The sequence below is a fragment of the Penicillium longicatenatum genome (genome assembly GCF_028827895.1).
Source record: "Penicillium longicatenatum strain IBT 33135 chromosome Unknown contig_7_segment0_segment0, whole genome shotgun sequence".
Classification (NCBI taxonomy): domain Eukaryota; kingdom Fungi; phylum Ascomycota; class Eurotiomycetes; order Eurotiales; family Aspergillaceae; genus Penicillium; species Penicillium longicatenatum.
Window position 1 is genome coordinate 3,899,896 of NW_026643124.1, and position 24,985 is coordinate 3,924,880.

Here is a 24,985-nt window from a genome sequence, read left to right on the forward strand (position 1 = left end):
AGGGAAAGGTCATGAGGACATGGCCAAGCGGCAAGTGAAGCGGAAGGCGTGTGTCATCGGCATAGTGGGCACATGGAAGGAGTCATTGTGCTTTCAACATGGAAGAATAGCATTGTCCTGCAGCACCAGCACAATACTGCAGCAAGCCAATCCCGTAAGCGACCAGAACCATGGAATGTGGCTGGTCCAGATGCTATGGCTGCCAAGCGATACCCATTGCGGGTAATGCTCCGCACAATCGAGAAAGGGGGCCAAAGCCATAAGCATCCTGCCTAAACTTTCATGTGGAAGACCCGCCACGCTATCAGGTCGTTGAGTCTTCCATGGGTTTATCTCCGGAAGCCGCGCTAGGGATGTCGGCGCCTTGGTTAATGACCGTGTCGTCGCTAGTGATATTCGGTTCTTGCTCGGGGACGTCGGTGACGTCCTTGCTCTCAACGGCGGTTTCCTGCGCTTGCTGCGCCTCCTCGTCGATTTCCTCAGGAGCGTCCTTGATGTCTTCGTTCCCATCATCGTCGGCTCCTTCCGTGGCTTGGGGCGTGTCTGTCGGCAGGGCGGGGGCCTCAAATAGAACCTCAAGATTTTTGCCGTCGTCGATTTTGTCAAATGCTGACAGTTTTGACTTGGCCGCCAGACGAAGAATGCGCCAGGTCTTGCTGGATTTAGCTCGGATGGCGGCTTCCTTGTCCTCGTCAGTCATCGCCATGTCGATGTCCATCTCATCATTCATGATATTCTTCATGATCACTTCAACAGTAGGGACGGAATACCGGTCCGATTCCTTGAGACGTTCAATGTTGGCCAATGCTTCGGTACCTGAGAGGAACTTGAAATCTAGAGCTCCCATGGGTGACGGACGAAGACGCCTGTTAAAGTAGGTCTTTCTTGCCTCGTCTCGCGCCTTCATGTAGTCAGGCACGGAGATGGCCGGTCGCTCAATAGGCGGACAGCCTTCGGCCTTCCATCGCACCCAATTCTTGTCCCGAGACAAAACGGTGTCCACCATACGATAGTAGAACTTCCCGCCATTGCCCTGTTGCAGGTAGCCTTCAATGCTCTTGCGCATGTTTGCCACCCATTTAGCGTCGTCTTCGCTCAACACAAAACCATAGAGCACCGATTTGTTAGTCAGGTCTGCCAAGCGCCCTTTGGACTTGGAAGTCAGAGACAACATGAAGTCAAGGAGAATGAGGGCCTGAACAAGAACGTGTCGTCGAAACGCAGTATCACTTACTTCAAGATCAAAAAGATCTCGACTAGTCAAGTATTTGGGGTTGAAGCTTGTGCCAACCTCGGCCTCATCGCCGCGTTTACGCTTGTGAGACCTTGACGTATCTTCTGATCGTGCAGGGCCTTGGTTTTCAAGGTCAGTGTTGATGTTCTTGAAAGCGTGCAATGTAGCTTCAAGGCCACTCTTGAAAGATGCAAAACGCTCAGCATCAAACATTTTGCTCGGTGCCGAGAAATAGGACTGTAGACTCCAGAAGATGGGGTATAGGGCATCCAGATCCACTTTTTCCTTGGGCTTATCCTTTCGACCACGAGAAAAAATGACCTTAGGCACTCGTGAGTCTATTTCAGGTGTAGCTCCGTCATCTTTGTTGCCCTGATCAGGCTGTCCATCAGGTGTAGCAGAACCATCATTTCCGTCAGTCATGCTGGTGTCCCCGTCATCGTTTTCAGTGGTCGATTTCACAATCTCATCATAGGTGGTAACATTCTCCGTATGAAACTCTCCCCGAAGGTTGACCGAACTTTTATCGCCGAGTGGGAAGCTTTGGAAAAGGAAGATAAATACTCGTCCACAGAAGACCGTATCTTCTGCTCGTGATAGTCGACGAAGGAGTTCATTGCAGGATCGGAGGATGATCAAGCTCTTTTGCTTGAAGTGTTTCTTTGATCAGGCTTAGCAGCTAGGACCCTTGCATGAGTAGCTATGAGAAGGGTCTCACATACCTTAATGTTTCGTTCTCGACGTGACTCCAGATAGTCAAATACTTTGCGGCAGCCATCAATTGTTTGGCTATCCAAAAGCTCCTCGATAAGCCAGAAGATGAGACCCGGCTCGCATTGTTCTAGAGGGTGTCAGCAAAGACATCCTGGCTTGGGTATGCTGTCAGGCGACTGACCGTTGTCGGAGAATATGGACACAAGATCAAGGAGATTCCAGATATGGATGAAAGAGGGGTCATTGATAGAGGTGGAGGCCTAAGTAGAAAACCGTCGAGTCATTAGCAACTTCAATGTTATCAAGCTTGTGGGTAAGAAAACGGATGCGCCGTACCAGGATATGGTAGAATTTCTCGCGAAAGGCAATCTCAACGGCAGCAAACTGAGTCTGCTGATTCAAGGGTTTCTCGGAAGCCTTGTCATCAACTGGAAGCTGCCAAATACGATCTCCCAGAAGCGCCTCAGTCAATGGGGGTTCAATCTGTTTGTCGGTCTTGACTTTCGCCGCGCGGTCGAGAAGATTGTCCACCAGCCCTCTGTAGACCTGAACCGCCTCAACTTCCACCGAGGCCATCTTTGATCAAGACAGAGAGAAAGGTGAAGGTAGACAATTGTAGTGAGTGTGGTGAGAAAGGGAGAAAACAGGGCCCGTGACAGAGGTGAAGGGGGTTGTGGTTGCGGCTCGGCGGAGAGAAAAGCCAAGACTTTCCGAAAAAGCTCCCCCAGCTTCAACTCAAGATCCCGACCTGCGCTACTCCACCTGACGTCCTTGATCAACCCCAGTTTACCAACAGGGACAATCGAGTGCTGCGATGGCGCAGAGTCTCGAATCCAGACCGACGGTGGTGGACTTTCGCGAGGATAGCCCGTGGGTGAAGTTGGCCAAGGCCCACTGGTTAGATGCGAAGGTCCGCAAGGCCAAACCCGATGTGATCAAACAGCAATTGTGGGATCCGCTAGAGGCAGAGGGTTTCAACAGTCGCTCTCTTCTGATTTTGGAGAACCTGAATGTTCTAGAGAAGTACGCTACTCGCGATGAAATTTCCAGTGCCCGCAGGGCTAACCCATTCACCTACAGGTTCCTTTGGCCGACCTACACTGAAGATGCTTCCAATCATCACGTCCTTCTGATCACCCTTATCGTGAGCGTGAAATATCGCGAACATCTGCCTATCTGGAGTGAGTGAACGAGTTAAAACAGCGGATGCGCCAAATTGGACGCGTACTGACAGTGAATGCAGACATTTTCTCCGACCGCAGCGATGACTTCTCAAGTCTCTTCCATCGGATTCTTTCCATGAGCATCGACCCTTCACTACCAACCCATTCGCGCATGTCGATCATCTCATTCATTATCGGTGCTTTTCAGTCCCTCGAAAACGTCCTGATTCGAAAGGAATGCGCCCCGCTTGTTTCAATCTCTATCTGGCATAACTTGGCTAGCGAGGATGCCAGGGATCGGGTGATTGCCAAATCTACTGCCCTGAAAAAGGCATGGAAGGCCGCGGGAAAGCGATACGACGCGAGTGATGAGGCGATGAAGGCCAAGAGCCGATTCGAACGGTCTTGGCTGTACACTATGCTGCTAGATTTCTTGCAGAAATTGAACGGCCCAGAGAAGCAACGGACCGAGAACTTACTTTACTGCGAGCGATTTTTGGAGCTGCTTGTGGACCTTTTAAGCCAGCTGCCAACGCGGCGCTACACCAATACGCTTCTCAAGGATCTCAACCTACTACCCGTCATTCGCCTGTCGCAATTGTACCGCATCCCAGAGAATGCTCTTTTCCGTGATCTCTACGAACTTCTCAAGCACTTCATCAATTTTGCAATTGATGATTATTCAGGAGACGCCTTGTCCCCCCAGACAGTCTATGATTTGCACTGCAAGGAGTTGGCGCATCTGCAGAGAACCTCGATGAAGTATTTCAAGGATAAATTAATGATTCTTGCCCTTTCTAATCTGGGTTCAATTGATAAGCGGACTGAGCTTGAAGGGCAACTGGCCTCTTTGGACGAGCCAGAGCTGCAGAGCCTATGCTCTCATTTGGGATTCCGAACAAGCTATCCCAAATCATCTAACATTACTCCAGACCGCCAGCTATGCTTGGAAGTTCTCCTCTCCTTTTATGAGCGCAAGCTGTCCTTCCAAGAAGTTGCATCCCAGTTGAGTGTGATTCCCACCGAAAAGAGCCTCTACGACCCCGCATTGTTGAGGAACGAGACCTACGATGGATCCAGACCACTGGCGATTCCAAAGTTGAACCTTCAATACTTGAGTACCGGAGACTTCCTTTGGCGATCCTTCCTTCTGTATAGGTCCGAGGCTTTCTTCCAGATCCGTAAGGACATGGAGGCTCTTGTCAAGCGTATGCAACCCCGAGCGAACCGCACTGGAAGCTTGAGCTTTGAGGGATTCTCACGAATGGCGATCCCTATCTCTAAGCCTGCTATTATTGAAGTCGCACCCGCAAAGGTGGGCTCAACAAACCCGGCCTTTGTTCGTGCAGAGATCGCAATCGAAGTGGGAAGGCTCGCAGACAACGTCCGCAAGGAATGGGAATCCCTCCGTCCTGATGATGTTGTCTATTTGCTAGCTGTTCAATCCTCATCATCCACCCAGCTGGGGATTCGAGATGATACTGCCGCGGAAGGACCGCGCATGATGCACCTCCGTACCGCGGAAATCGTACAAGTTCTTGATGAGCAAGGCCGTCCACTGCGACAGCCAGCTGGTGGTCAAACGAATGGCTATCAATCTCGCCCGCGGGTCCGCAAACTCCTTGTCAATTTGGACGCCGCGTCGTTCAAGGCCGACACGGATCTCCATACTCAAGGAAAGCCGGATATCTATTCTTTGATTAATGTAGTTGCGAGACGAAAGGGTCGAGAGAATAACTTCAAATCAATTTTGGAGACAATGCAAAAGCTGATTGTGTCTGATATGACGCTTCCCCCGTGGCTTCAGGATATTTTCCTCGGATATGGTGACCCTGCAGGTGCTCAGTACACCCAGTTGCCTAATCGTCTCCAATCTGTTGATTTCCGCGATACCTTCTTGGACTGGTCCCATTTGGTGGAGAGCTACCCCGGAAAAACCATTGAACCATCTGGATCCGAATCAGCCAGCTTCGGTCCTCCCTATGTTCTCGAGTCCGTTGAGAGTGAGCCGACAGAATCTTCCGCCCCCGCAAAGAAACGACGTCGAGACCAAGCTGGACAAGCGGAGCAGGGCCCTAGTACCATACGTGTCTCGTCATACAAGCTGCCGAACCCTGGTCCCTACCCTGTTGATGCACCTAAGCACAACACCGTGAGGTTCACACCTGCCCAGGTTGAAGCCATCGCGTCCGGTACTCAGCCAGGCCTTACGGTGATTGTTGGCCCACCTGGTACTGGTAAAACTGATGTTGCGACTCAAATTATCAATAACCTCTACCATAATTTCCCCACTGAGCGCACGCTCCTTATTGCACACAGTAACCAGGCGCTCAACCAGCTGTTCCAGAAAATCATCGCCTTAGATATCGACGAGCGTCATCTTTTGCGACTGGGCCATGGTGAGGAGGAGCTGGATACTGATTCCAACTACAGCAAACACGGCAGAGTCGAATCCTTCCTTGACAATCGCACCAATTATCTGTCAGAAGTCATGCGGCTGGCGGCTTCGATTAGAGCTGAAGGCGCACACGGGAACTCTTGTGAGACTGCGGGCTATTTCAACATGGTCTATGTTCAACCGGCATGGGCTAAGTTCTGGGATAGAGCCAGCTCAGAAGAAACTTCCACTGAGGATGTTATCGCCTCATTCCCATTCCATGATTACTTCTCAAATGCACCCCAGCCCTTATTTGAGGCAGATGCTTCGAAAGAGACAATACTGGATGTTGCCTCGGGGTGTCAAAGACACATTGATCGGATCTTCACTGAGCTCGAGGATATTCGACCCTTCGAGATTTTACGCCAACCCCGGGACAAGGCTAATTACCTACTATTGAAAGAGGCCCGTGTGATTGCAATGACATCGACACACGCAGCAATGCGCCGACAAGAGATTGCCGATTTGGGATTCCACTATGATAACGTGGTTATGGAAGAGGCGGCTCAGATAACTGAAGTGGAGAGCTTCATTCCCGCCGCTCTTCAAAACATGAAAAACGGCGAACTGCCTCTCAAACGTGTTGTTCTCTGTGGTGATCATTTCCAGAACTCTCCAATCATTCAAAATATGGCTTTCCGACAGTACGCGCACTTCGAGCAGAGTCTTTTCCTCCGCCTGGCCCGACTAGGTGTGCCCGTGATTACTCTGGACAAGCAAGGTAGATCCCGGCCAAGCATTGCAGAGCTCTTCCGCTGGCGCTACCAAGAATTGGGAGACCTCCCATCGGTCGAAACCCTGCCGGAATTCCAGATGGCGAATGCTGGCTTCCAATTCGATTATCAGTTCATCAATGTTCCTGATTACCAGGGCACTGGCGAGCGAGAGCCGACTCCTTACTTCATTCAGAATCTGGGTGAGGCAGAGTATGCGGTGGCCTTATACCAGTACATGCGTCTGCTGGGTTATCCGGCCGCGAAGATCTCAATCTTGGCTACGTATGCTGGACAAACGGCGTTGATTCGGGATGTCTTGAACCACCGATGTGCTAAGAACCCACTATTCGGTCTTCCCAAGATTGTGACAACCGTGGATCGGTACCAAGGAGAACAGAATGATTGTAAGTTCAACTCCCACCATGACTAATGCCATTACGTGAACCACCATTTTAACCATCTTCCAGACGTTATCCTTTCGCTGACTCGCACCCGCACTGTTGGATACTTGCGCGATGTCCGCCGTCTAACTGTGGCCTTGTCACGTGCTCGCCTAGGTTTATACATCCTTGGTCGCCGCGAGGTCTTTGAATCCTGCTACGAGCTCAAGCCCGCATTTGATCGGCTTTTGCAACGTCCGGACAAGTTGATGCTTGCTCCCGGTGAATTGTTCCCAACCACTCGAGCGCTGGACGCTGACGTCGCGGGCACCCCTATGGAAGGAGTCGAACATCTCGGTCAGTATGTCTTTGAGATGACACAAGCCAAGGTGAAGGCTATGGGTGATGGGGAGATGATCATTGACGATGCTGCTCCTGATGGAGAGGATGGTCTTCTAGATGAAGATGAAGATATGATGGGCGCCGATGAAGACGAGGATGGAGATATTGTATGAACATGTTTACCCAGCACTTGTGCTGATTGATAAAGTAGCGGGATTGACATAAATTCCGCATCAATGATATTTGATTGCGATGCCTTATTCTTATTCGTGAAGCCATCCCTTCAACCACAGACCAGCGGCGTATACTCTAGGAAGTGATATTCTGTACAACTGAACTAACTACCATATAGACACTGGCCCGTTATTTGATCTTGTTAATCTCCTCCACGATATTCTGGGGGTCCCTCCAGGCCAAAGTGACGTATCTTAACTCGATTAGCTTGAACGGAATAAGCAAAAGTCATTTGAATGAACTTACTTAGTGTGGCTACCACGAGCAACGATATCACCCTTGGCGTTGGTAAACTTGATGTTCGTGAAAGCAAGAGTTTTCCCGACTAGATAATGTTAGTCATGACATATGGTGTGGACATTCTGCACATACACTTATCACAGGTAACCTCCTATATTCACGTTAGTTTAGGGCTTGGAAATGGCCGTGACAGACAACTTACTGCCATGATTTTGTCACCAACTTTGCCACCGGAGTTCAAGTATGTGACTATTGCCCAAAAAGTATCAGCATGACTAACACTCCAAACGCATATCAGTCGCTCATTAATAGAATGAACCTACCATTCAGGTCGGTTGACACGCCGGTTGAAAACAAACCACGAGATGCTACAGCCAAAGACCCACCAAGGTCAACTAAAAGAAGAGAAGTTCAGTACTTTGATACTATCTCGATTTTGCCGTTTCAGGAATGCTTACCCATGCTTGCAATAGTACCTCCATGGAGGATGTTCAAGCGGTTCTATGAACATAGTTAGTCAAGAATGAAGTATTAGGTCAATGAAGCAAGGACACATAAAGATTCCCAATTCATAATAGAATCTCCAAATTGCTCCCCATAGGCCTGTGTACTTACAGTGTGTTGCTTCTGGACCTCTAGCTCGAAGTTAACAGTTCCAGGCCGAGCAGCAGTCACACGAAGCTAGATTGAGAGATAAGCATTCATTTCAACGGGATTCAAACGCTGCTTGTGTATCCACATACGCTATCCAAAAGGCTTTATGTGGGACAGCATAAGTGATTAGTGATAGATGTTCAGTCGTAGAGCATCGGCTTCACTTACCGAGGCTCTAGGCCCGAATTAGCCCGGAAGGACTCCCAAACCTGGAGGGAACATACGTTTAGTGGGGAGTTTACTGATAGAGTAACTTCGGCATCAGATATGACCTACCGACCGCACAAATCTCAAAGTTGTCATCTTGGCAATTGGCAATTGATTATTCAAGGAGAAGGAGTGAGACAGACAGGCAGTTCGGCAGTTGTCGCGTCCCATCTCGGGAATTGCGCAAAATGGCCGCTGCGCCCGCCGGACTCCATCGGTCATGACTTCACCGCGCTTTCTTTGTTGCAAAACGCTCCTTCGACAAGGTACAGAGGCGCCAGGTATTTAAGGTCATCAACATGGCTGCACCTACGTCTCGACCTCTAGAGTACCTGGAGGGTCTGCCTGGTGCGACCTTTCTCCAGCTGTACAAGCAACCATCCACTGCACTCGCCATTTTTCGGCGCATGCTGCCTGATCTGGGTATCTGGAGCTCTCTGAATTTCGAATCCGACTAAACTGACTGTGAGGATAGCAAAATGTTTTGTCATGGCCTTGCTTTATTTGAAGGACCCTCTTCCTACAGCTGATCTGGAGATTTGGGTCAAGTCTGAAAGCAAAAAGTGAGCGCGCGTGATCCTGAGATTCCCAGAAGCCGGCGAGCTAACAACCTGGCTATTTCTTGACAAAGACAGCGGGACAATGCTTTATCGATTCTAGGCCGGCTTCATATCTTGTCCACCACGCGCACTGAAGATAATGCTCGGGCTTACATGGTCACCAATCCATTCGCATCATCGCTGCGTCAAGCTCTCACCGGCTCTCAGGACGCCCAGGCCTTTGGTGTCTTTTCCCAGATTCCAAATGAAAGCAAAGTTACAATCCACGATCTGGACGAATACGGCCGACGACAGTGGGAAGGTGTCTTAGGTTACATGGTCGGAACGAGTGCTCTCACTGGAAATCGTGATATAGTGAACCTGAGCAAGGGTGTGAAACAACTGCTTCAAGCAGGCAATCTCGTTGAAATCAGGGGAGGACGCGTGGATATCACCAAGGATGGGTTCGGATTTGTGCTGCAAGACGTCAACACTCAGGTCTGGCACATCATGATTCTCTATGTTGAGAGTGCTCATTCCCTCGGCATGGACAGCGTAGAGGTGCTTTCATTCTTGTTCTTGCTCAGCAGTCTGGAACTGGGTCAATCTTATGAGAAGACGGGAATGACATCCACACAACTCCGCACCCTGACCGACTTATCAGACTTTGGTATCATCTACCAAGAATCCCCAGAAGCAACACGTTTCTACCCCACACGACTAGCCACAACCTTGACTTCTGATTCGAGCGCACTGGGAACCCCCGGTTCTGGCTCCTTGACTGGACCTGGCGGTCAATCAGGTGGCTCAAGCTCGGGTTTCATCATTATCGAAACCAACTACCGCCTTTACGCATACACGTCATCTCCCCTCCAGATCTCTCTTATCTCCCTCTTTACGAGTCTGAAATACCGCTTCCCTAACTTGGTGACGGGAAAAATTACCCGCCAATCGGTGCGCCGGGCTATCGACATTGGCATCACAGCTGACCAGATCATTTCTTACCTGCACTCGCACGCCCACCCTCAACTGCGGAAACAATATGCCGCGACAACCAATACATCTCTTCTACCCTCCGTGCTTCCCCCGACTGTCACCGATCAGATTCGCCTTTGGCAGCTTGAGCGTGATCGTCTCAGGGCCACAGCAGGCTTCCTTTTCAAGGACTTCACCAATGCGGCTGAATACGAAGCCCCTTGCAGATACGCTGCAGAGATCGGCGTATTGGTTTGGAAGTCTGACAAAAAGCGCATGTTCTTCGTCTCACGCCATGAACAGGTAGCTTCTTTCCTCAGACAGCGGAGATAGTTGCCAAGAGATGGCAGTGAGGGATCGCATGATACTGGTTAACGGGATTGAAAAAGCATTTGTTTTGCAGATAGTAGGGTGGCGTTCCTTGGGTCTGGAATGGGCATTTAACGACATAATGAGCTCACACTTCATATCAAATGGTTCTTATCAAAATTTGTACAATATAAAATCCATAACGCTTTTTAAGTTTCAGCCATTGTATTCAAACGGATAACTCCCTCTACCGAGACCCCGCACATTTCATCCAGCCAGGCTTCACCCTTTGCTTATAAGTCTCCCACTGACCATCCCCCAGCTGCTTCTTATAACTTACAAACGTATCACCCTTCACCTGATCCGGCAGTATCACCGCCACATCCGATATGCGCCTCGACGCCTCGGTTTCCGGCAAGGCAAACTCCTTAGCAGATGGCATATCCGTGTACATAGGCTCATCTGCACCGACATCCTCAGTATAATCCCCTTCCTCAATCCTAACCACTTCCCTTACAATATGAGCCAAGAGAGCACCATTCCAGACGCCCTCTCTATGTGGAGCAGCCTGTAAAACCCGAATAGCATGCTGTCGAATCCGAGGAATACGACATTTGAGCGCGGTATAATAAATGGGAGGGATGAATCCAGACTCGACAGTGAACCCGTGGCATCCATCATCAGATTCAGGAATACTGAAAATATGCTTGAGTTCTTTGATCTGGATACTAGCATCTGCCCAAAAATTCCATAGATCGTTGAATCCTTTGAGAATTGCCAGGAAATTTTCTGTGTATGTGTCAAAAACCATCTCGTCATCGGATAGACAAACTAATGCCATTATGGTTGCCAATTCGTGGTATACACGGAGTAAAATGTTTCCGAATTTGTCTTTGCGGCTAGCTTCTGCTTCGAGGCGAGTGAGTGAGGCGTTATATGCTTTTCGCCAGAGAGAAAGGTCATTTATGATCTTTTGCTGGGCTTCAACCATTTCTGGATCGGCTATGTCTAATTGTGATTGGGATGATCGGAGGTTATAGTAGTGTCTCTTTAGACAGTGGACTCTGTTTAGGAGATCGTCGAGCGTTTGTCGGGCGTCCAGAAGTGAAGGAAATATGTATGGGAGCGCGTGGACTTGTGGATCTCGTGTCACAATGCACATATGAGAGGGAACATGACCAAACATGGCTGCCTGTATGGTTAGGCGAGAGTATGAATCGATCAGCGCATTATGGGCAAAGTCGTCGGCGGGACTCAGGATGTTTGGAGACAGAGATGATCGAGGCTTTGGTGCTGAAATGGACGCAAGAAGCTGGATCCCATATCTTAGATGTGCGCTGCCTATCTGGTACTGCCCACGTAGGTATTCCAACGTAACAAAAATCAGGCAGGTGACCAGGGCAACGCGCAAAGTATTCTTTTGGGTGCTTCCCGTAATCAACCGTAGATGGTGAATAGCCTTGTTGTATTGCTGCAAGGTAAACCGTTCGACATCAAACAGGTAAGTGGAAGGAATAGACCACGGCTCATTACTTCGATCGAATCGATGGGCTGCTGACAAGGCGACCACCGCATGACGCACGGCAGGTTCCTGGGCACTCGCCTGCAAGACGAGGGTTTCCCAAAAGTCAGAGGCAAATAGACCAGCAAACTTCTTGGTTGTCTTATCCATGAACCAGTCGAAATAGGTCTGTTCTTCACTGGTCATGCTGCCGGTGGGAACCGGTGTGCAGTATGTTGACAGCGCTCGGTTACCCTGGGGTTGGCCGTATGGGCTTCCACCGCCTCCCCAGATACCATAGCCATCACAAATTCGGCCCGTAGAGACGCAGCGTCGACATGCTGGTCGACTTTCGTCACATTTCACGCGACGGGTCCTACAGGGGACTATTAGAATAGTCCATACTGGGCCCACTGGCAGGACTTACTTGCACGTTTTGCAGCCGGACTTAACCTTCTTTCTGTTCCGGCCCTGATGTGCCTTGATGAGTGGTTCGTGCATAATTTCTGATGTATGCTCTTTTAATGAATTGGTTGAGGGGTATAAAGGCTCTGACAGAAAAGCCAACGGTAGACTTTAGTATACTGTAAGCCTGTTCCAAGGCGGAGATGACTGGGACTCTGATTGGACGACTCGCAAAATATGACCTGTGATTGGGTAAAAAGGGCCCCATGGGAATAAAGGTGGATCGGTCAGGCTCTCATTGGTTGATGTCCTTAAAGCCGGACGATAAGGCCGGCGGCATCATGTATAGCAACGCATCTGAAGCTTAAATCCGGAATATGATTCTTGAGTCCTGTTAGGATCACCGCGGACCTCGGGTCGAATTTTGAGCTGAGCAAAGGTATTTAAAGGCCGGATATGCCCCAGATAACTCTCGGCTCATCACATTCTTAAGCTCTGATTTTATACTCTCTTACCCTTACTCCAAAATGTCTATTCCTCTTCGATCCATTGGCAAAGATGGCCCTCAAGTGCCTGCGGTAGGCCTTGGTCTCATGAGTATTGGTGATGCCTATGGGTCTGCCGGCACTCTTGAAGACAAAGTCGCTGTCTTAGATCATGCACATGCAATTGGCCAATGGTTCTGGGACACCGCCGATATGTATGCCGATAGCGAAGACGTTGTTGGTGAATGGGTTCAGCGCTCCGGCAAGCGCAGCGACATCTTCCTTGCCTCTAAGTTTGCAATCCAATTTGATCCCGCCACCGGCAATATGACAATCCGATCCGACCCTGAATATGTGAAAAGTGCATGTGCTCGGAGTCTTCAGCGCATGAAGGTTGATGTTATTGACTTATATTATTGCCATCGTGTCGATGAGGTCACCCCAATTGAAAAGACCGTTCAAGCAATGGTTGAATTGAAGAAGTACCAAACTGCCCCCACCATGCAGAATATTGGAGCAATATGCTAACTTCGCTTCTGTTTCCAGTGAGGGAAAGATCCGCTATCTGGGTCTTTCTGAAGTTTCGGCTGCAACCCTGCGCCGTGCATATGCGGTTCACCCAATCGATGCTCTACAGATGGAATATAGCCCATTTGCACTGGACATTGAGAAGTGTGATCTCTTGCAAACTTGCCGTGAACTCGGTATAACCGTGGTCGCATACAGCCCCATCGGTCGTGGCCTACTCACTGGCCAGATCAAGAAGTACGAAGACTTCCCTGAAGACGACTGGCGACGTCATTTGCCTAAATATGCACCCGAGAATTTCCCCAAGATCATGGAATTGGTGCAGGGTCTGCAGAAAGTGGCTGAAGCCCACGGAAGTACACCATCGCAAGTCTCGATTGCATGGCTACTGGCTCAAGGACCCGACATCATTCCGATCCCTGGGACTCGATCGACTCAGCGAATAGATGAGAATACTAATTCTGCCCTGCTCCAATTGACGGATGAAGAAGTGAAGGATATTCGCGACCTAATTGAGCGAACTGAGGTCCAGGGTGCCCGCTACTCTGAGTCGTAAGTCTCCCCGGGTCTTTGAGAGAGATTTTTCCCTTGCTGATTTGACATATAGGATGGGCAATATGGTTGCCGATACGCCGCCACTGTGATGCCCAGGTGTGGATTATGTGAATAGGTGCCCATGGTCATGTTTGTACATATGAATATGTGTCTCCACTGCAGCCACTCCTTCCAACCGATATTTCCACTCACACGAATGTTACTTGCATTTTCACTACGTGATATTCCAATCGCTGGTAAGAATATAGTGTTCTATCTACCTTGACAGGTATCTTGAGACCCCGTAACAGATAATCAGCTTACCTTTCGCCGCAATCTGCGAGGACTGGTTCTTAGCGCCAACCTTGGAAACACATCCTACACTGTGCCAGCCTCTACCCGTAAATGACCGACGCGAAAGGCCACCCTGCTGCTCTCTTATGCAGACAGTGGTCATCGTCTCCCTCGGTATCCTGTGATTTCTACAGTAGAGTACAAGGGCACCCCCGGGCAAGTCTATTTTTGTCAACAATGACATCAGCCCGTGCCCGATCGTAGCGGGGATTGAAAGTGGCCGGTGCACATTCCGATGTCCATGATTCACGATAAGACCGATCTGATATCTCAGAACGAAATTTCCGATCGATCTAAGCCCATAAATTAAGCTTAAGTCACGGACCACTGCCCCTTTTTAAGTGCGGCTAAAGCATCAGATAAAGAAAGGGGCAGGGGGAAAGGGACAAAGTGGGGTCTGTGGCTCAAGGGATCAGCCATTCTCACTCGACCCCACGAAAACTCAACCAGGGGTGAGTTTTCCCTCCAAATACTTTCCGTGGACCCTGGATCCATCCATGCTGCCATGTCCTCGTCCAGCGAAGCCAGTCCCGGCAACTGGATCACCGGCAGCTACACGGGCGATAGTAATGGCGTGCGCATCACGATCGCGACTTTTGTGGGCGTCGCGTGGTACAATGTGATTGAGCTGATCGTTCTCATCTTTCTCACCTTCAAGCGCTACCAAGGCCCTTACTTTTGGAGCATGCTGATTGCTTCGGTCGGTATCTTACCTTACTCCGTCGGTTATCTGATGAAGTTCTTCGCTTTGACCTCCGCCACCTGGCTGCCCGTCACTTTGCTCACGGTGGGTTGGTGGACCATGGTCACCGGCCAATCATTTGTCTTGTATTCGCGACTTCACCTGGTGCTCGAAAACCTTCGCGTGCTACGCCTGGTCAAGGGAATGATTATTATGAATATCTTCTTGCTTCATATTCCGACGACCGTGCTCACTTATGATGCCAATTTTTCCAATTCCCATGCTTCGGTCGCAGGGTACGACATTATGGAGAAAATTCAATTGACTGGATTCTGCGTCCAGGAGGTGATCATTTCCAGTTTGTACATGTGGGAGACCAATCGCATGCTGAAACTGAATCCCGACAGTGGTAGTCGCAGGACCATCCTGCAGCTGCTCGCCGTCAACGTTTCTTGTGTCCTGATGGATATTGCGTTGATGGTCATTGAATTTATGAACTTTTATATCTATCAAACTACCCTCAAGGCGACCCTCTACAGCATTAAGCTGAAGTTGGAAATCGCTGTTCTGGGAAAGCTGGTCAACATTGCCCATCAACATGTCTGGCAGACACCTCGTCTGGATCGTGGCCGTTTTCCTTCTTTCGTCGATCCTTCGCAAATCCCCGATTTCAACGAACTCGACTATAATAATCCCGAATCCTTGCCGACAAGCCAGGGAACTACTCAAGGGTTCAAGGGACGTTCGACCGGACTGGAATCTATTGAATACGATCAACCATGAAAGGGTTGCCGATTTCCGTGGATCAAAACGGGTACCGAATACACCTGACTTTTAACCGCGATGGGACATGATTGTCTCGATACCCCAGAGCGAGCCATGTGACTGCGCCCAATTATAATAGCATTGTTATCCCCGCATTGGCCATACGACAGTTGCACCGTCTCACTAAGCTGGCGATGACCAGCCAACCATACCCCTGCGGCATATTTTCGGAACAGAGCATCTGTCACTTATTGATTCCTTTACCAACCTTGTAGCAAGGTCTCGACAGCGGTAAGCCTAGGTGTGAATATCGCTTGGTTGAATACTCCCTGTACACATATCACGAAGTCATGACTGAAGCGTTGCATTTGCATAAATACCCAATCTTTCGCATGTGCTTTATGGCTCATCCATTTGTGTGAAGATCTTTTCAAGTGTTTCAGGTTACTCGATATAGCTTTATGAGCAGAGCCATTTAATACAAACTGCGCATTGATACCCACAAGACAAAGTTCCAATTGAGCAACACCAGAAAAGAGACTGCTATTGCTTACCATAAGCCCCTGCCTATATTCTCCCTAAGTCTTCTTCAATTTTTTTCCAGGCCCGAGGCAAAAGCGTTCCCAAAACCCAGTAAGTATCCCTATGGTCTTGACCAAGCACAACAAAAAGGTTGAACTCATTGAACGAGTCATCAATAGCCTCATTGTAGTAGAAGACCATAGATCCCGGGGGATTTGCCCTCGTCTGTGTCGCTTCTCCTTGAGACATGACCGCGGGACTAAAATCGACATTGCGGATCAAGTCAGCCTTGAGCAGGTTGTTAAAAGCCACTAGAGCAGCATTCGATTCTCCAAACAAAAGTCCCGGGCTTCTGCCTGCTTCCAGGTCTCGGAAAACACTCCGCAGAAAACAAAGGGTTTGACCTTGGGTAGCCTGCTCAGTAAAATTCTTGCGATACTCCAACGCAATTGATCCGACAGATTTTTCGGGAAGTTGAGAAGAAAAGAAAGAATATGTTCCCAATACCATATTCTGAATAAAAGCACCACCCGATTTGAGCAAAGATGGGATCCGATACCGTGCGTTCATAAGGTTCAATACCGTAAACGGACGAGACCCTGGCTCCGAAGAAGCCACTGCCCGGGCAAGCCAGGCAGTGAGGATATCACTATCACTGATGAAAGGTTCCTCATCTACCCCCGAGCCTCGAGGAACATCCATTCGAGCTTGCTCGCGTATCTTCCCAAAATCGCTCTTCGGAAGCAAGAAAATTCGTCGCTCCCGGCGCGGATTCCAGAACTTATTCCATACAAATCGCAGGAGGAACATGATCATGCTTATCCCCTTAAGGCGCCATTTCTCAAGTCCGAATTCTTCGGGTGTGTCACCTTCATGCATGGCTCCTGTAGAACGAAGCATATCTTCTCGTGCACCAAGTACTGGAGGAACATCTTCTTCTCGACCAGCTAGTACCGATGACCAGGCCTCCAACAGAGACTTTGCGCCAATCGCATCCATCAGCACGTGAGGCCAGATGAGGGCGACAAGTGTTGCATCACGAAAGGATGTGATGTGTAGAGAGATGGAAGGCAGCCCTTTGCGAACCATCTCCTCGAATGTAGGAAAGTCTGGTCGTGCGATCAAAGGTCGGGTATCAGGGGATAGAGTCTGGATCGAGGGAGACTCTGTTTTTTTCGGGAGACGACTAGCGACCGGGTGTTCGTCGATGTTCATATCGAATCTGTCTTGAGTGAAAAACACATTTTGCTGCCCTGTTGCAGATGGTCCTGAGACGTGTACTTCGAGACTTCCGTCCTTCTGCTCAAGATGGATGTTATTTGACGTTCTCCGGTAGTTGCCGAGTGCATGTTACAACTTGCCTTTCTTTGCAGTCTCCCACCAAGCTTTTTCCAGTCCCCAATCTCCAGCAGTCTTGATAACGCAGCGTTGAGTTTCTCTGCGTCAAGGACATCGTTGAAATGCATCAGCCAGTCCACATAGCAGTGGTTTGCTTTGATTTTATCCAGTACATGGACGGGGTATACGTCGGGAGAAAAGTCGTCCATTTTCACCACACGTTCCGCGTACACAGATGTACAGGATAATTGTATTCGAGGAGGCTTTCGAACAAGTGAGGTTTAGACATGTCATTTTGTTCCAATGTGATGACTGGGATTTGGGGTTGGTGTATGGCCATTTATTGAGTGTTCTCATTTTTGGATCCAAGTGGGTCCGTCACTATCAACGTTTCAACTCTATTTCTGATTTTCAGTTTCTTCAGTATGTGGAAGGATCTGCGTACGTTGAAAGTTAATTTCATGAATTAAAGTGTGATATGGCTAAATTTCAGGAACGAGTTTCCGGATCTTTGTGCTCATTTCCTTGGGCTTAAGAACGGAGGATGCCACCTTGTAGAGTATGGCGGCTCTTGCCCACTGCCTCTCCACTGTTACCAGCATCCTGCCCATCGATAGTTGAACCACATCAGTTTCCCTCGCTAGATAATGGGTATCTACATGCTCCATCAGGGTAAACCGAGAAAGCCCATTAACTACTGTAGGCAATGTTCTCGATGTCAAGGGTTTAAACATTGGCGGAGACACGCTTCGTTGTCGGTTGACCTTTTTGCAACCCTTGCCACCCATTGTCCTGGGCTTGTTCCGCCATTTCGTACAATAAGAGTATGCTATCTTATTACTCCAGACCTGAGGAATTGATCTCAATGCACCAAATTGTACGTAACAACTTAGATCACCTCGTGGGCACAGCCGTGAACACTGCCACTGTTCTATAAATAGTCACCGGATCAAGTATCCACCGTGATCATGTGACTATCTGTCTGATGACATCAGTTGCTTCATCCCACCTTTCCTATTTAATCAACACAACATTGCATACATCCATTATATACAATCAATAGATCATCGACAAAATGGCCCCTCATGAAGGATTAGTTCATCCCAAGGAATACGATATCAAAGACAGCAATGTCGAATTGATCGGATCAGACCTTGACCACCGTGTCAAGTACAACTCAGCTGCTTCCGAGCCCGCCTGGAACAATGGAAAGGTGGGACAAGAAGCAGGCCTATTCATTTGGCGCATTGAGAACTTTGAAGTTGTTCCCTGGCCCAAAGAAAAGACTGGTGAATTTTTCGACGGCGACAGCTTCATCGTTTTACATACATACAAGGTCGGCGATGACAAGCTAGGCCACGATATCTTTTTCTGGCTAGGAAGCAAGACCACACAGGATGAGGCCGGTACAGCTGCATACAAGACAGTCGAATTGGATGAATTCTTGCATGGCGCTGCGACTCAACACCGTGAGATCCAGCAGCAGCCCTCAGAAGAATTCCTGTCTCTCTTCCGTCATTACTCTATTCGCTCTGGTGGTGTACGCTCTGGATTCCACCATGTTGAGCCCGAAGAACCGAAGGAGGTGCTTACCTTGCTTCGCATCTTCAAGTATCCTGGATCTGGTCGCATCAGCCCTCTCATCGTGCATGAGGTTGAGCCGACTTGGGAAAGCTTAGACGAGAATGATGTCTTTGTTTTGGATAAAGGTGACAAGATCTGGGTTTGGCAGGGCAAGAAATGCAGCCCGATGGAGAAGGGCAAGGCTGCTCAAGTTGTGAATAACTTGACATTGGCGAAGCATGTTGATGTTGAGGTGCTTTCTCAACTCGAATCGAGATCTAAGATCATTGTGGATTTGCTGGGTGGAAAGGACGCCGATCACTCATCTTTGCAGGCACAGAGACCAGGCTACTTCTCAAAGGCGACTCACGAAGACGGTGATCAATCTCGTCCTCGCAAGCTGTTCCGCCTCAGCGACTCCTCGGGAGATTTGTCATTTGACCTCGTCAAAGATGGTGGCCGCATCCAACAATCTGATTTGGATGGTAAAGATGTCTTCCTCTATGATATTGGCAGCCGACTCTGGGTCTGGCAAGGTGCCGAGGCTAGTGATAGGGAGAAAGCTGTGTGGATCAAGGTTGCCCAAGCTTATATTCGCCATCTTCACGATAGCCAAGGGGCTACCAATGCTTTCCTCACTCCTATTTCCAAGGTCGTGCAGGGACATGAAAGTCCAGCTTTCATGAAGGCAATTGCAGTCTAATTATGTATGTAAATAAACTCGATGATGTACATTCAACCCGTCCATCGTGGTAACTCCGCCCACCTCAAGCATGTTCCGGATCTCGTAGCATTATATAAAAAGACCATTTGTAATATTTGAAGGAATCATAAGGTTAAAATATATAGTATAGTACATGGGCAACATGAGAATGTAGAAAGAAGCTTTCCAAGGCTGATCGCAAATTTCTCATTCTAAGAATACTTCCCCCAATGAGACGAGAGTAGGTACCTCAAGATATATTTTTGGTCACGATGCCACCGCATATGCTATCACCATACCCATAAGGAAACATGAATGATTTACGTCAATGCCTAATGCAAACCCAGGATCGAATATATGTTAGGGGCAATGTTGAGACGTAACAATTCCGATAGTTGCTCTGTCGAGACCTTGCCAAGTAAGGTTCCAAACTGTTCTTTAACCTATCATACATCTTCCTTCCAGCAAGTGAACATGTCAAAAGAGAATCAACACAATAATAGGTGAACATAAAAATCGTAATGAAATAGCATCCTGCAGGTGACTGCTGGATTCTCCGTTAATTGCCTCGAAGAGATCGATCATTTGCCAAGCCAGAATCCCACTATCCGACAAGACGAACGGGCCGGGAAGGTCCATTGCTCTTTCGTCTTTTGACGCAAATAGCAGCTAAAGTCTCCTGGATTTGATAGATACATGCATTTGTTCACTTGGATGCTGTACTACAGTGCTAAGTGCCTTCAATTACAGCCGCCCCCTAGCCCTCTAAAGGGGCAGGCCCTTCCCTAAAGAACGGTAGGCTCATGGAAAGCCAACTCATGGGAACCATCCAGACATCGCGCGCCCATCTCAAAGCACTCCGTGCAGATATCGAAGGCGCTACCCTGACAGATAGAACATTGGTGGTAGGCGCTCCCATCAGGAAAGAATCGAGTGCATATATCACACCACTGTGTAGACCCGCCTATCGACATTGAGCTCGCCTCGACAGCCATGTCAGTCTCGGAAACTTGCATGCCTCTTACTTGGGCAATTTGTATGACAGCCTCAGTAAGTGTGGTGTTCCCCGTCTTTCTGGCCCACCAAAGCAAAGTGTGACCGAAGCCGTCTTCAAATCGGATGTAAGCGCCCTGAAGGTCACGTAAAAAGATAAAAGCCTTCTCATGTCCATTTCTTACAGCCGCAAAAAGCGGGGTTGAACCATATCGGTCATTGGTATCTACCATAGCTCCGCGGGACAGAAGATGTTGCACTACTTCCATGTGACCTCTCGCGGAGGCAAGGAAAAGGGAAGTACGCCCACAGATATCCTGGGCTTCAACGCTAGCTTCATGATCGCAAAGGAACTCGACGACTTCGAGATGGCCAGACTCACAGGCCGCTGAAAATGGAGTCCAGCCATATTCGGTGGGAATATGGAGATCGGCATCTGCCCCATGCTCATACAGAAACCTCACAACGTCAAGGTGGCCAGACCCACAGGCCGCTGAAAATGGAGTCCAGCCATATTCGGTGGGAATATGGAGATCGGCATCTGCCCCATGCTCATATAGAAACCTCACAACGTCGAGATGGCCAGACTCACAGGCCGCTGAAAATGGAGTCCAGCCATATTCAGTGGGAATATGGAGATCGACATCTGCCCCATGCTCATATAAAAACCTCACAACGTCAAGGTGGCCAGAATCTGAAGCCGCTGAAAATGGAATCCAGCCATTCTTATTAGGAATATGAAGATCGACGTCTGCCCCATGCTCATATAGAAACCTCACAACGTCAAGGTGGCCAGAATCTGAAGCCGCTAAAAATGGAGTCCAGCCATTCTTATTAGGAATATGAAGATCGACGTCTGCCCCATGCTCATATAGAAACCTCACAACGTCAAGGTGGCCAGAATCTGAAGCCGCTGAAAATGGAATCCAGCCATTCTTATCGGGAATATGAAGATCGACGTCTGCCCCATGCTCATATAGAAACTTCACAACGTCGAGGTGGCCAGCATTTGAAGCCGCCGATAATGGAGTTCGATCATCTTTTGTCGTGGTATGAATGTCTGAAACCGCACCTTGGTCATATAGATACTTCACTACGTCGAGATGGCCAGACTCACAGGCCGCTGAAAATGGAGTCCAGCCATATTCGGTGGGAATATGGAGATCGGCATCTGCCCCATGCTCATATAGAAACCTCACAACGTCAAGGTGGCCAGAATATGAAGCTAAAGCAAATGGAGTCCAGCCACCTTTCTTGGGAATATGAAGATCGACGTCTGCCCCATGCTCATATAGAAACTTCACAACGTCAAGGTGGCCAGAGCATGAAGCCGCTGAAAATGGAGTCCAGCCATTCTTATCGGGAATATGAAGATCGACGTCTGCCCCATGCTCATATAGAAACTTCACAACGTCGAGGTGGCCAGAGCATGAAGCCACCGATAATAGAGTTCGATCATCTTTTATCGTGGCATGAATGTCTGAAACCGCACCTTGGTTATACAGAAACCTCACAACGTCGAGATGACCAGACTCACAGGCCGCTGAAAATGGAGTCCAGCCATATTCAGTGGGAATATGGAGATCGGCATCTGCCACATGCTCGTATAGAAACCTCACAACGTCAAGGTGGCCAGAATATGAAGCTAAAGCAAATGGAGTCCAGCCATTTCCTATAGGAACATGAAGGTTTACCCCATGCTCATATAGGAATTTCACAACGTCAAGGTGACCAGAATTTGAAGCGGCAGAAAATGGAGTCCAGCCATGCTTCATCGTGCGATGAAGATCACAGTCTACCCCATGCTCATACAGAAACTTCACAACTTCAATATGGCCAGAATTACAAGCCGCAAAAAATGGTGTAGTGTCATGCTTTGTTGTCCGATGCAGATCGGCATCCGCTCCATGCATATATAGAAACTCCACTACCTTAAGGTGTCCGTTTTGGGATGCTTTGTGCAGCGGTGTGCAATGATCATGATTCGGTTCTCCAGTTTTGCTTCCCGACCTGCATAAAAATGCCACCATGCCGATGCAGCCGTGTTCTGCAGCTAGATGTAGTGGTGAATCACCGTTATTGTTTTGAGCATTCACCAATTCCGCATATCCCGTTTCCTCCATTTGCTTATATCCCATATTCAGTCCCCCCTGGTCCTTAGTTATGCTCGAATTCACTGTGCCAGGGCTTACTACCTGGCCCTTTCCGTCTCCACACATTTTGGTAGACATTGTCCTTAACCCGCCTCCTCTTTTTGTCTTTGGCTGACCCTGTCGGTGGCTAAGTGGTATCTTTCCGATCATTGCCGATTCGTGCTTCCCTGCCGCCATCGATATGGGCTTCTTCACCCCCAACTGGAAAGCACTGCGCATGCTCGGTTGCGCGTGTCTCAAGGAAGTTGATCTTCTTTGTCCCCTTGTGCACATAATCCTCTTTGCTAATTCTTGAAGCCCATATTCGGCTGCGATGTGCATCAAAGATGTCCCTTCTGTAGCGCTTTTGCTCAAACTATGCTCCAAGTCTCTCGATGCTTTGACCCATACGTCGAGTATAGTTTCAGTCGGCCAGAGAATCTCCTCCCCTAAGCTCTCCCTCTCCGCCGTGACAGCATGAGAGAGCCAATACCTCGCCGCATAATCGAGGAAATGAAACTCTCTCTTTGGACTCGCGTCCTTTTTCAGGAAAGCGATACGAATCTCGTCCGTTGACAAGTAAAGGAGACATTTGTTTGCTAATTGAACATTAGCACCTTTCGCAAGGCTTCGAGGATCACGCAAACGTCCATCGAGGTATTTTAACCCTTTTCTCAGCATAAAGTCTCTGATTGTGTCGTGATAAAAGCTGACTACGGCTTTGCCCTCGTTGCAGTTGGTATTTGTGGTGGTGTCCACGAGCCCTCTGCTCAAGTGAATCATCCGCTTCTTCATCTTGGCTTCGTTTGGTATCGATCCATAGTTTTCTGCATCTTCATATTCTCTCAATGACTTTTTTGAGCCATTCAAATGGACTGTCATTGCAATTCTGAGCTCATCGAGAGATAGCGGCCGGGTCGCAAAACAGATCCATTGAAACAAGATGCTAGCTTCCCGGAGCTCGTCGTTTTCAATCTTTCTCAAGAGTCCTTCGTATAGGCTATCCAGCTCTCGTGAGCTTTCGAGGATTTCAGATTGAATTTTCCTTAAGCTCAACCCTTTGCCACTCATGTCGTGGATTTGCGGAATGATCAAGACAAGCCAGAGAAAGAGGCCCTTAGCTTTACTCAGCAGAGTACTCTTTAACTCGTCTGCGTCTGCGGGTGTTTCATCCGGTAATCGCAAGTTCTGCTCTATAAAAGTTCGAATGTCATTCTGGCTCTCTTCTTCAAGTCGGATTTGAAAGTCTGCCCTGATTTGACCGTCCGGGTATGGACGGCACGTAACGAAAATTCCCGGTCTGTTCGGCCCCTCATTCATCTGACAAAGAGTATGAAAGGAACTGATCAGACGATCTCGGTCCTTATCATTGCATTCGTCGAGAGCATCGACGAATATCAAAATTTTCCGGCGGGAGGCACAGTCAAGCACAAGGTTCTGGAAATAACCTTCGAGTTCGAACTGATTCCATTTTAAACGCGGCTTTCCGCTTCCTTCAAACCTACAAAATTTGCGGCAAATCTCCATAAAGGCTGACTTTGAAGGCTCATCTTTCTCAAGCAGCTGAAGCAAAAGCGATCGGAAAAAGCCCGATGTGCTACTCTGAAGATCTGTGCCGCTGGCATAGAAGAAGAATGACAGCACGAGAGACCCTGGCGGGGCAACGGATTTCGTTTGTTGGCTCAGTACAAACTTCAAAAGGGTAGATTTTCCGCATCCAGGCTTGCCTCTTATCAGAAGTAAGCCGTGTTCGTCGACCCATCGCAAATAATCCGGTGAGTCCAACAGCCATTCACAAGTGCCGGCTGATTGCGTTTCTATTAGCCGCTCTCTGGCATCTAACTCGTCAAATGCAAGTGACTGGGCACAGTCTTTTACTGATCAGATCACGGTTATGAGAGGTCGAGGCTCGATTCACTGACCATGCCAATTCAGACTCCCACTCTGGCCAGGCACAGATACCACCTCGATCTTATCGTGAACACGTACTAAAGCCTCTGGCCCTGAGTTATTTCGCGTTGACACCGTTTGGCTTTTGCCCCTGTGATCAATTGCAGAAAAAGAAACAGGGCCGCAAAATGTGTTGCCATTCAGCTGGTGGGCCTTACTCTTGAAGCGCCCGGCAAAATTCTGTGCTCTTACCATGCTGAGACCCTTAACGCGATGTGAAGTCGTCGAAAATCGAATGTATGTTCCGAGGTTGAAAATTATTGCAGTTAGCAATTTTTCTTTCGGAGTGACAAGAGTGATAGCGTGGCCCTGTGATCTTACGCGGGGTAGCTCAAATGCTTCGTACTACGTAGTAAGATGAGCGTTGATGGTTACATACGACATGT

General features: G+C 48.8%; 10 protein-coding genes across 10 annotated transcripts; 5 read left to right on the forward strand and 5 right to left on the reverse strand.

Annotated features, from left to right (window-relative positions):
• Nucleotides 1–304: 304 nt before the first annotated feature.
• On the reverse strand, nucleotides 305–2,524 carry N7484_011725 (THO complex subunit THO1/HPR1; the record flags this gene model as incomplete). Its single annotated transcript, XM_057122112.1, has 4 exons — nucleotides 305–1,894; nucleotides 1,957–2,075; nucleotides 2,130–2,208; nucleotides 2,285–2,524. 4 exons carry the CDS (start codon nucleotides 2,522–2,524, stop codon nucleotides 305–307), a joined length of 2,028 nt encoding a protein of 675 aa, XP_056967866.1.
• A 238-nt stretch (nucleotides 2,525–2,762) lies between these two features.
• On the forward strand, nucleotides 2,763–7,159 carry N7484_011726 (CWF11 family; the record flags this gene model as incomplete). The annotated part of the gene is made up of 4 exons (XM_057122113.1): nucleotides 2,763–2,971; nucleotides 3,029–3,129; nucleotides 3,192–6,668; nucleotides 6,732–7,159. The coding sequence occupies 4 exons, from the start codon at nucleotides 2,763–2,765 to the stop codon at nucleotides 7,157–7,159; spliced, it is 4,215 nt and encodes a 1,404-aa protein (XP_056967867.1).
• A 190-nt stretch (nucleotides 7,160–7,349) lies between these two features.
• Nucleotides 7,350–8,417, reverse strand: N7484_011727 (PaaI family thioesterase; the record flags this gene model as incomplete). The annotated part of the gene is made up of 10 exons (XM_057122114.1): nucleotides 7,350–7,413; nucleotides 7,467–7,545; nucleotides 7,593–7,611; nucleotides 7,663–7,709; nucleotides 7,784–7,855; nucleotides 7,919–7,961; nucleotides 8,076–8,141; nucleotides 8,204–8,216; nucleotides 8,283–8,323; nucleotides 8,391–8,417. 10 exons carry the CDS (start codon nucleotides 8,415–8,417, stop codon nucleotides 7,350–7,352), a joined length of 471 nt encoding a protein of 156 aa, XP_056967868.1.
• A 203-nt stretch (nucleotides 8,418–8,620) lies between these two features.
• Nucleotides 8,621–10,168, forward strand: N7484_011728 (TFIIH/NER complex subunit TFB2; the record flags this gene model as incomplete). Its single annotated transcript, XM_057122115.1, has 3 exons — nucleotides 8,621–8,744; nucleotides 8,797–8,884; nucleotides 8,953–10,168. The coding sequence occupies 3 exons, from the start codon at nucleotides 8,621–8,623 to the stop codon at nucleotides 10,166–10,168; spliced, it is 1,428 nt and encodes a 475-aa protein (XP_056967869.1).
• A 223-nt stretch (nucleotides 10,169–10,391) lies between these two features.
• On the reverse strand, nucleotides 10,392–12,146 carry N7484_011729 (Zn(II)2Cys6 transcription factor; the record flags this gene model as incomplete). The annotated part of the gene is made up of 2 exons (XM_057122116.1): nucleotides 10,392–12,021; nucleotides 12,073–12,146. The coding sequence occupies 2 exons, from the start codon at nucleotides 12,144–12,146 to the stop codon at nucleotides 10,392–10,394; spliced, it is 1,704 nt and encodes a 567-aa protein (XP_056967870.1).
• Nucleotides 12,147–12,577: 431 nt separating this feature from the next.
• N7484_011730 (uncharacterized protein) lies at nucleotides 12,578–13,707 on the forward strand (the record flags this gene model as incomplete). Its single annotated transcript, XM_057122117.1, has 3 exons — nucleotides 12,578–13,017; nucleotides 13,082–13,615; nucleotides 13,671–13,707. The coding sequence occupies 3 exons, from the start codon at nucleotides 12,578–12,580 to the stop codon at nucleotides 13,705–13,707; spliced, it is 1,011 nt and encodes a 336-aa protein (XP_056967871.1).
• Nucleotides 13,708–14,456: 749 nt separating this feature from the next.
• N7484_011731 (uncharacterized protein) lies at nucleotides 14,457–15,416 on the forward strand (the record flags this gene model as incomplete). The annotated part of the gene is made up of 1 exon (XM_057122118.1): nucleotides 14,457–15,416. One exon carries the CDS (start codon nucleotides 14,457–14,459, stop codon nucleotides 15,414–15,416), a length of 960 nt encoding a protein of 319 aa, XP_056967872.1.
• A 549-nt stretch (nucleotides 15,417–15,965) lies between these two features.
• Nucleotides 15,966–17,467, reverse strand: N7484_011732 (transcriptional regulator sdnM; the record flags this gene model as incomplete). The annotated part of the gene is made up of 2 exons (XM_057122119.1): nucleotides 15,966–17,142; nucleotides 17,163–17,467. 2 exons carry the CDS (start codon nucleotides 17,465–17,467, stop codon nucleotides 15,966–15,968), a joined length of 1,482 nt encoding a protein of 493 aa, XP_056967873.1.
• An 866-nt stretch (nucleotides 17,468–18,333) lies between these two features.
• Nucleotides 18,334–19,524, forward strand: N7484_011733 (gelsolin family protein; the record flags this gene model as incomplete). Its single annotated transcript, XM_057122120.1, has 1 exon — nucleotides 18,334–19,524. One exon carries the CDS (start codon nucleotides 18,334–18,336, stop codon nucleotides 19,522–19,524), a length of 1,191 nt encoding a protein of 396 aa, XP_056967874.1.
• Nucleotides 19,525–20,309: 785 nt separating this feature from the next.
• On the reverse strand, nucleotides 20,310–24,794 carry N7484_011734 (ankyrin repeat domain-containing protein; the record flags this gene model as incomplete). The annotated part of the gene is made up of 2 exons (XM_057122121.1): nucleotides 20,310–24,520; nucleotides 24,572–24,794. The coding sequence occupies 2 exons, from the start codon at nucleotides 24,792–24,794 to the stop codon at nucleotides 20,310–20,312; spliced, it is 4,434 nt and encodes a 1,477-aa protein (XP_056967875.1).
• Nucleotides 24,795–24,985: the final 191 nt, after the last annotated feature.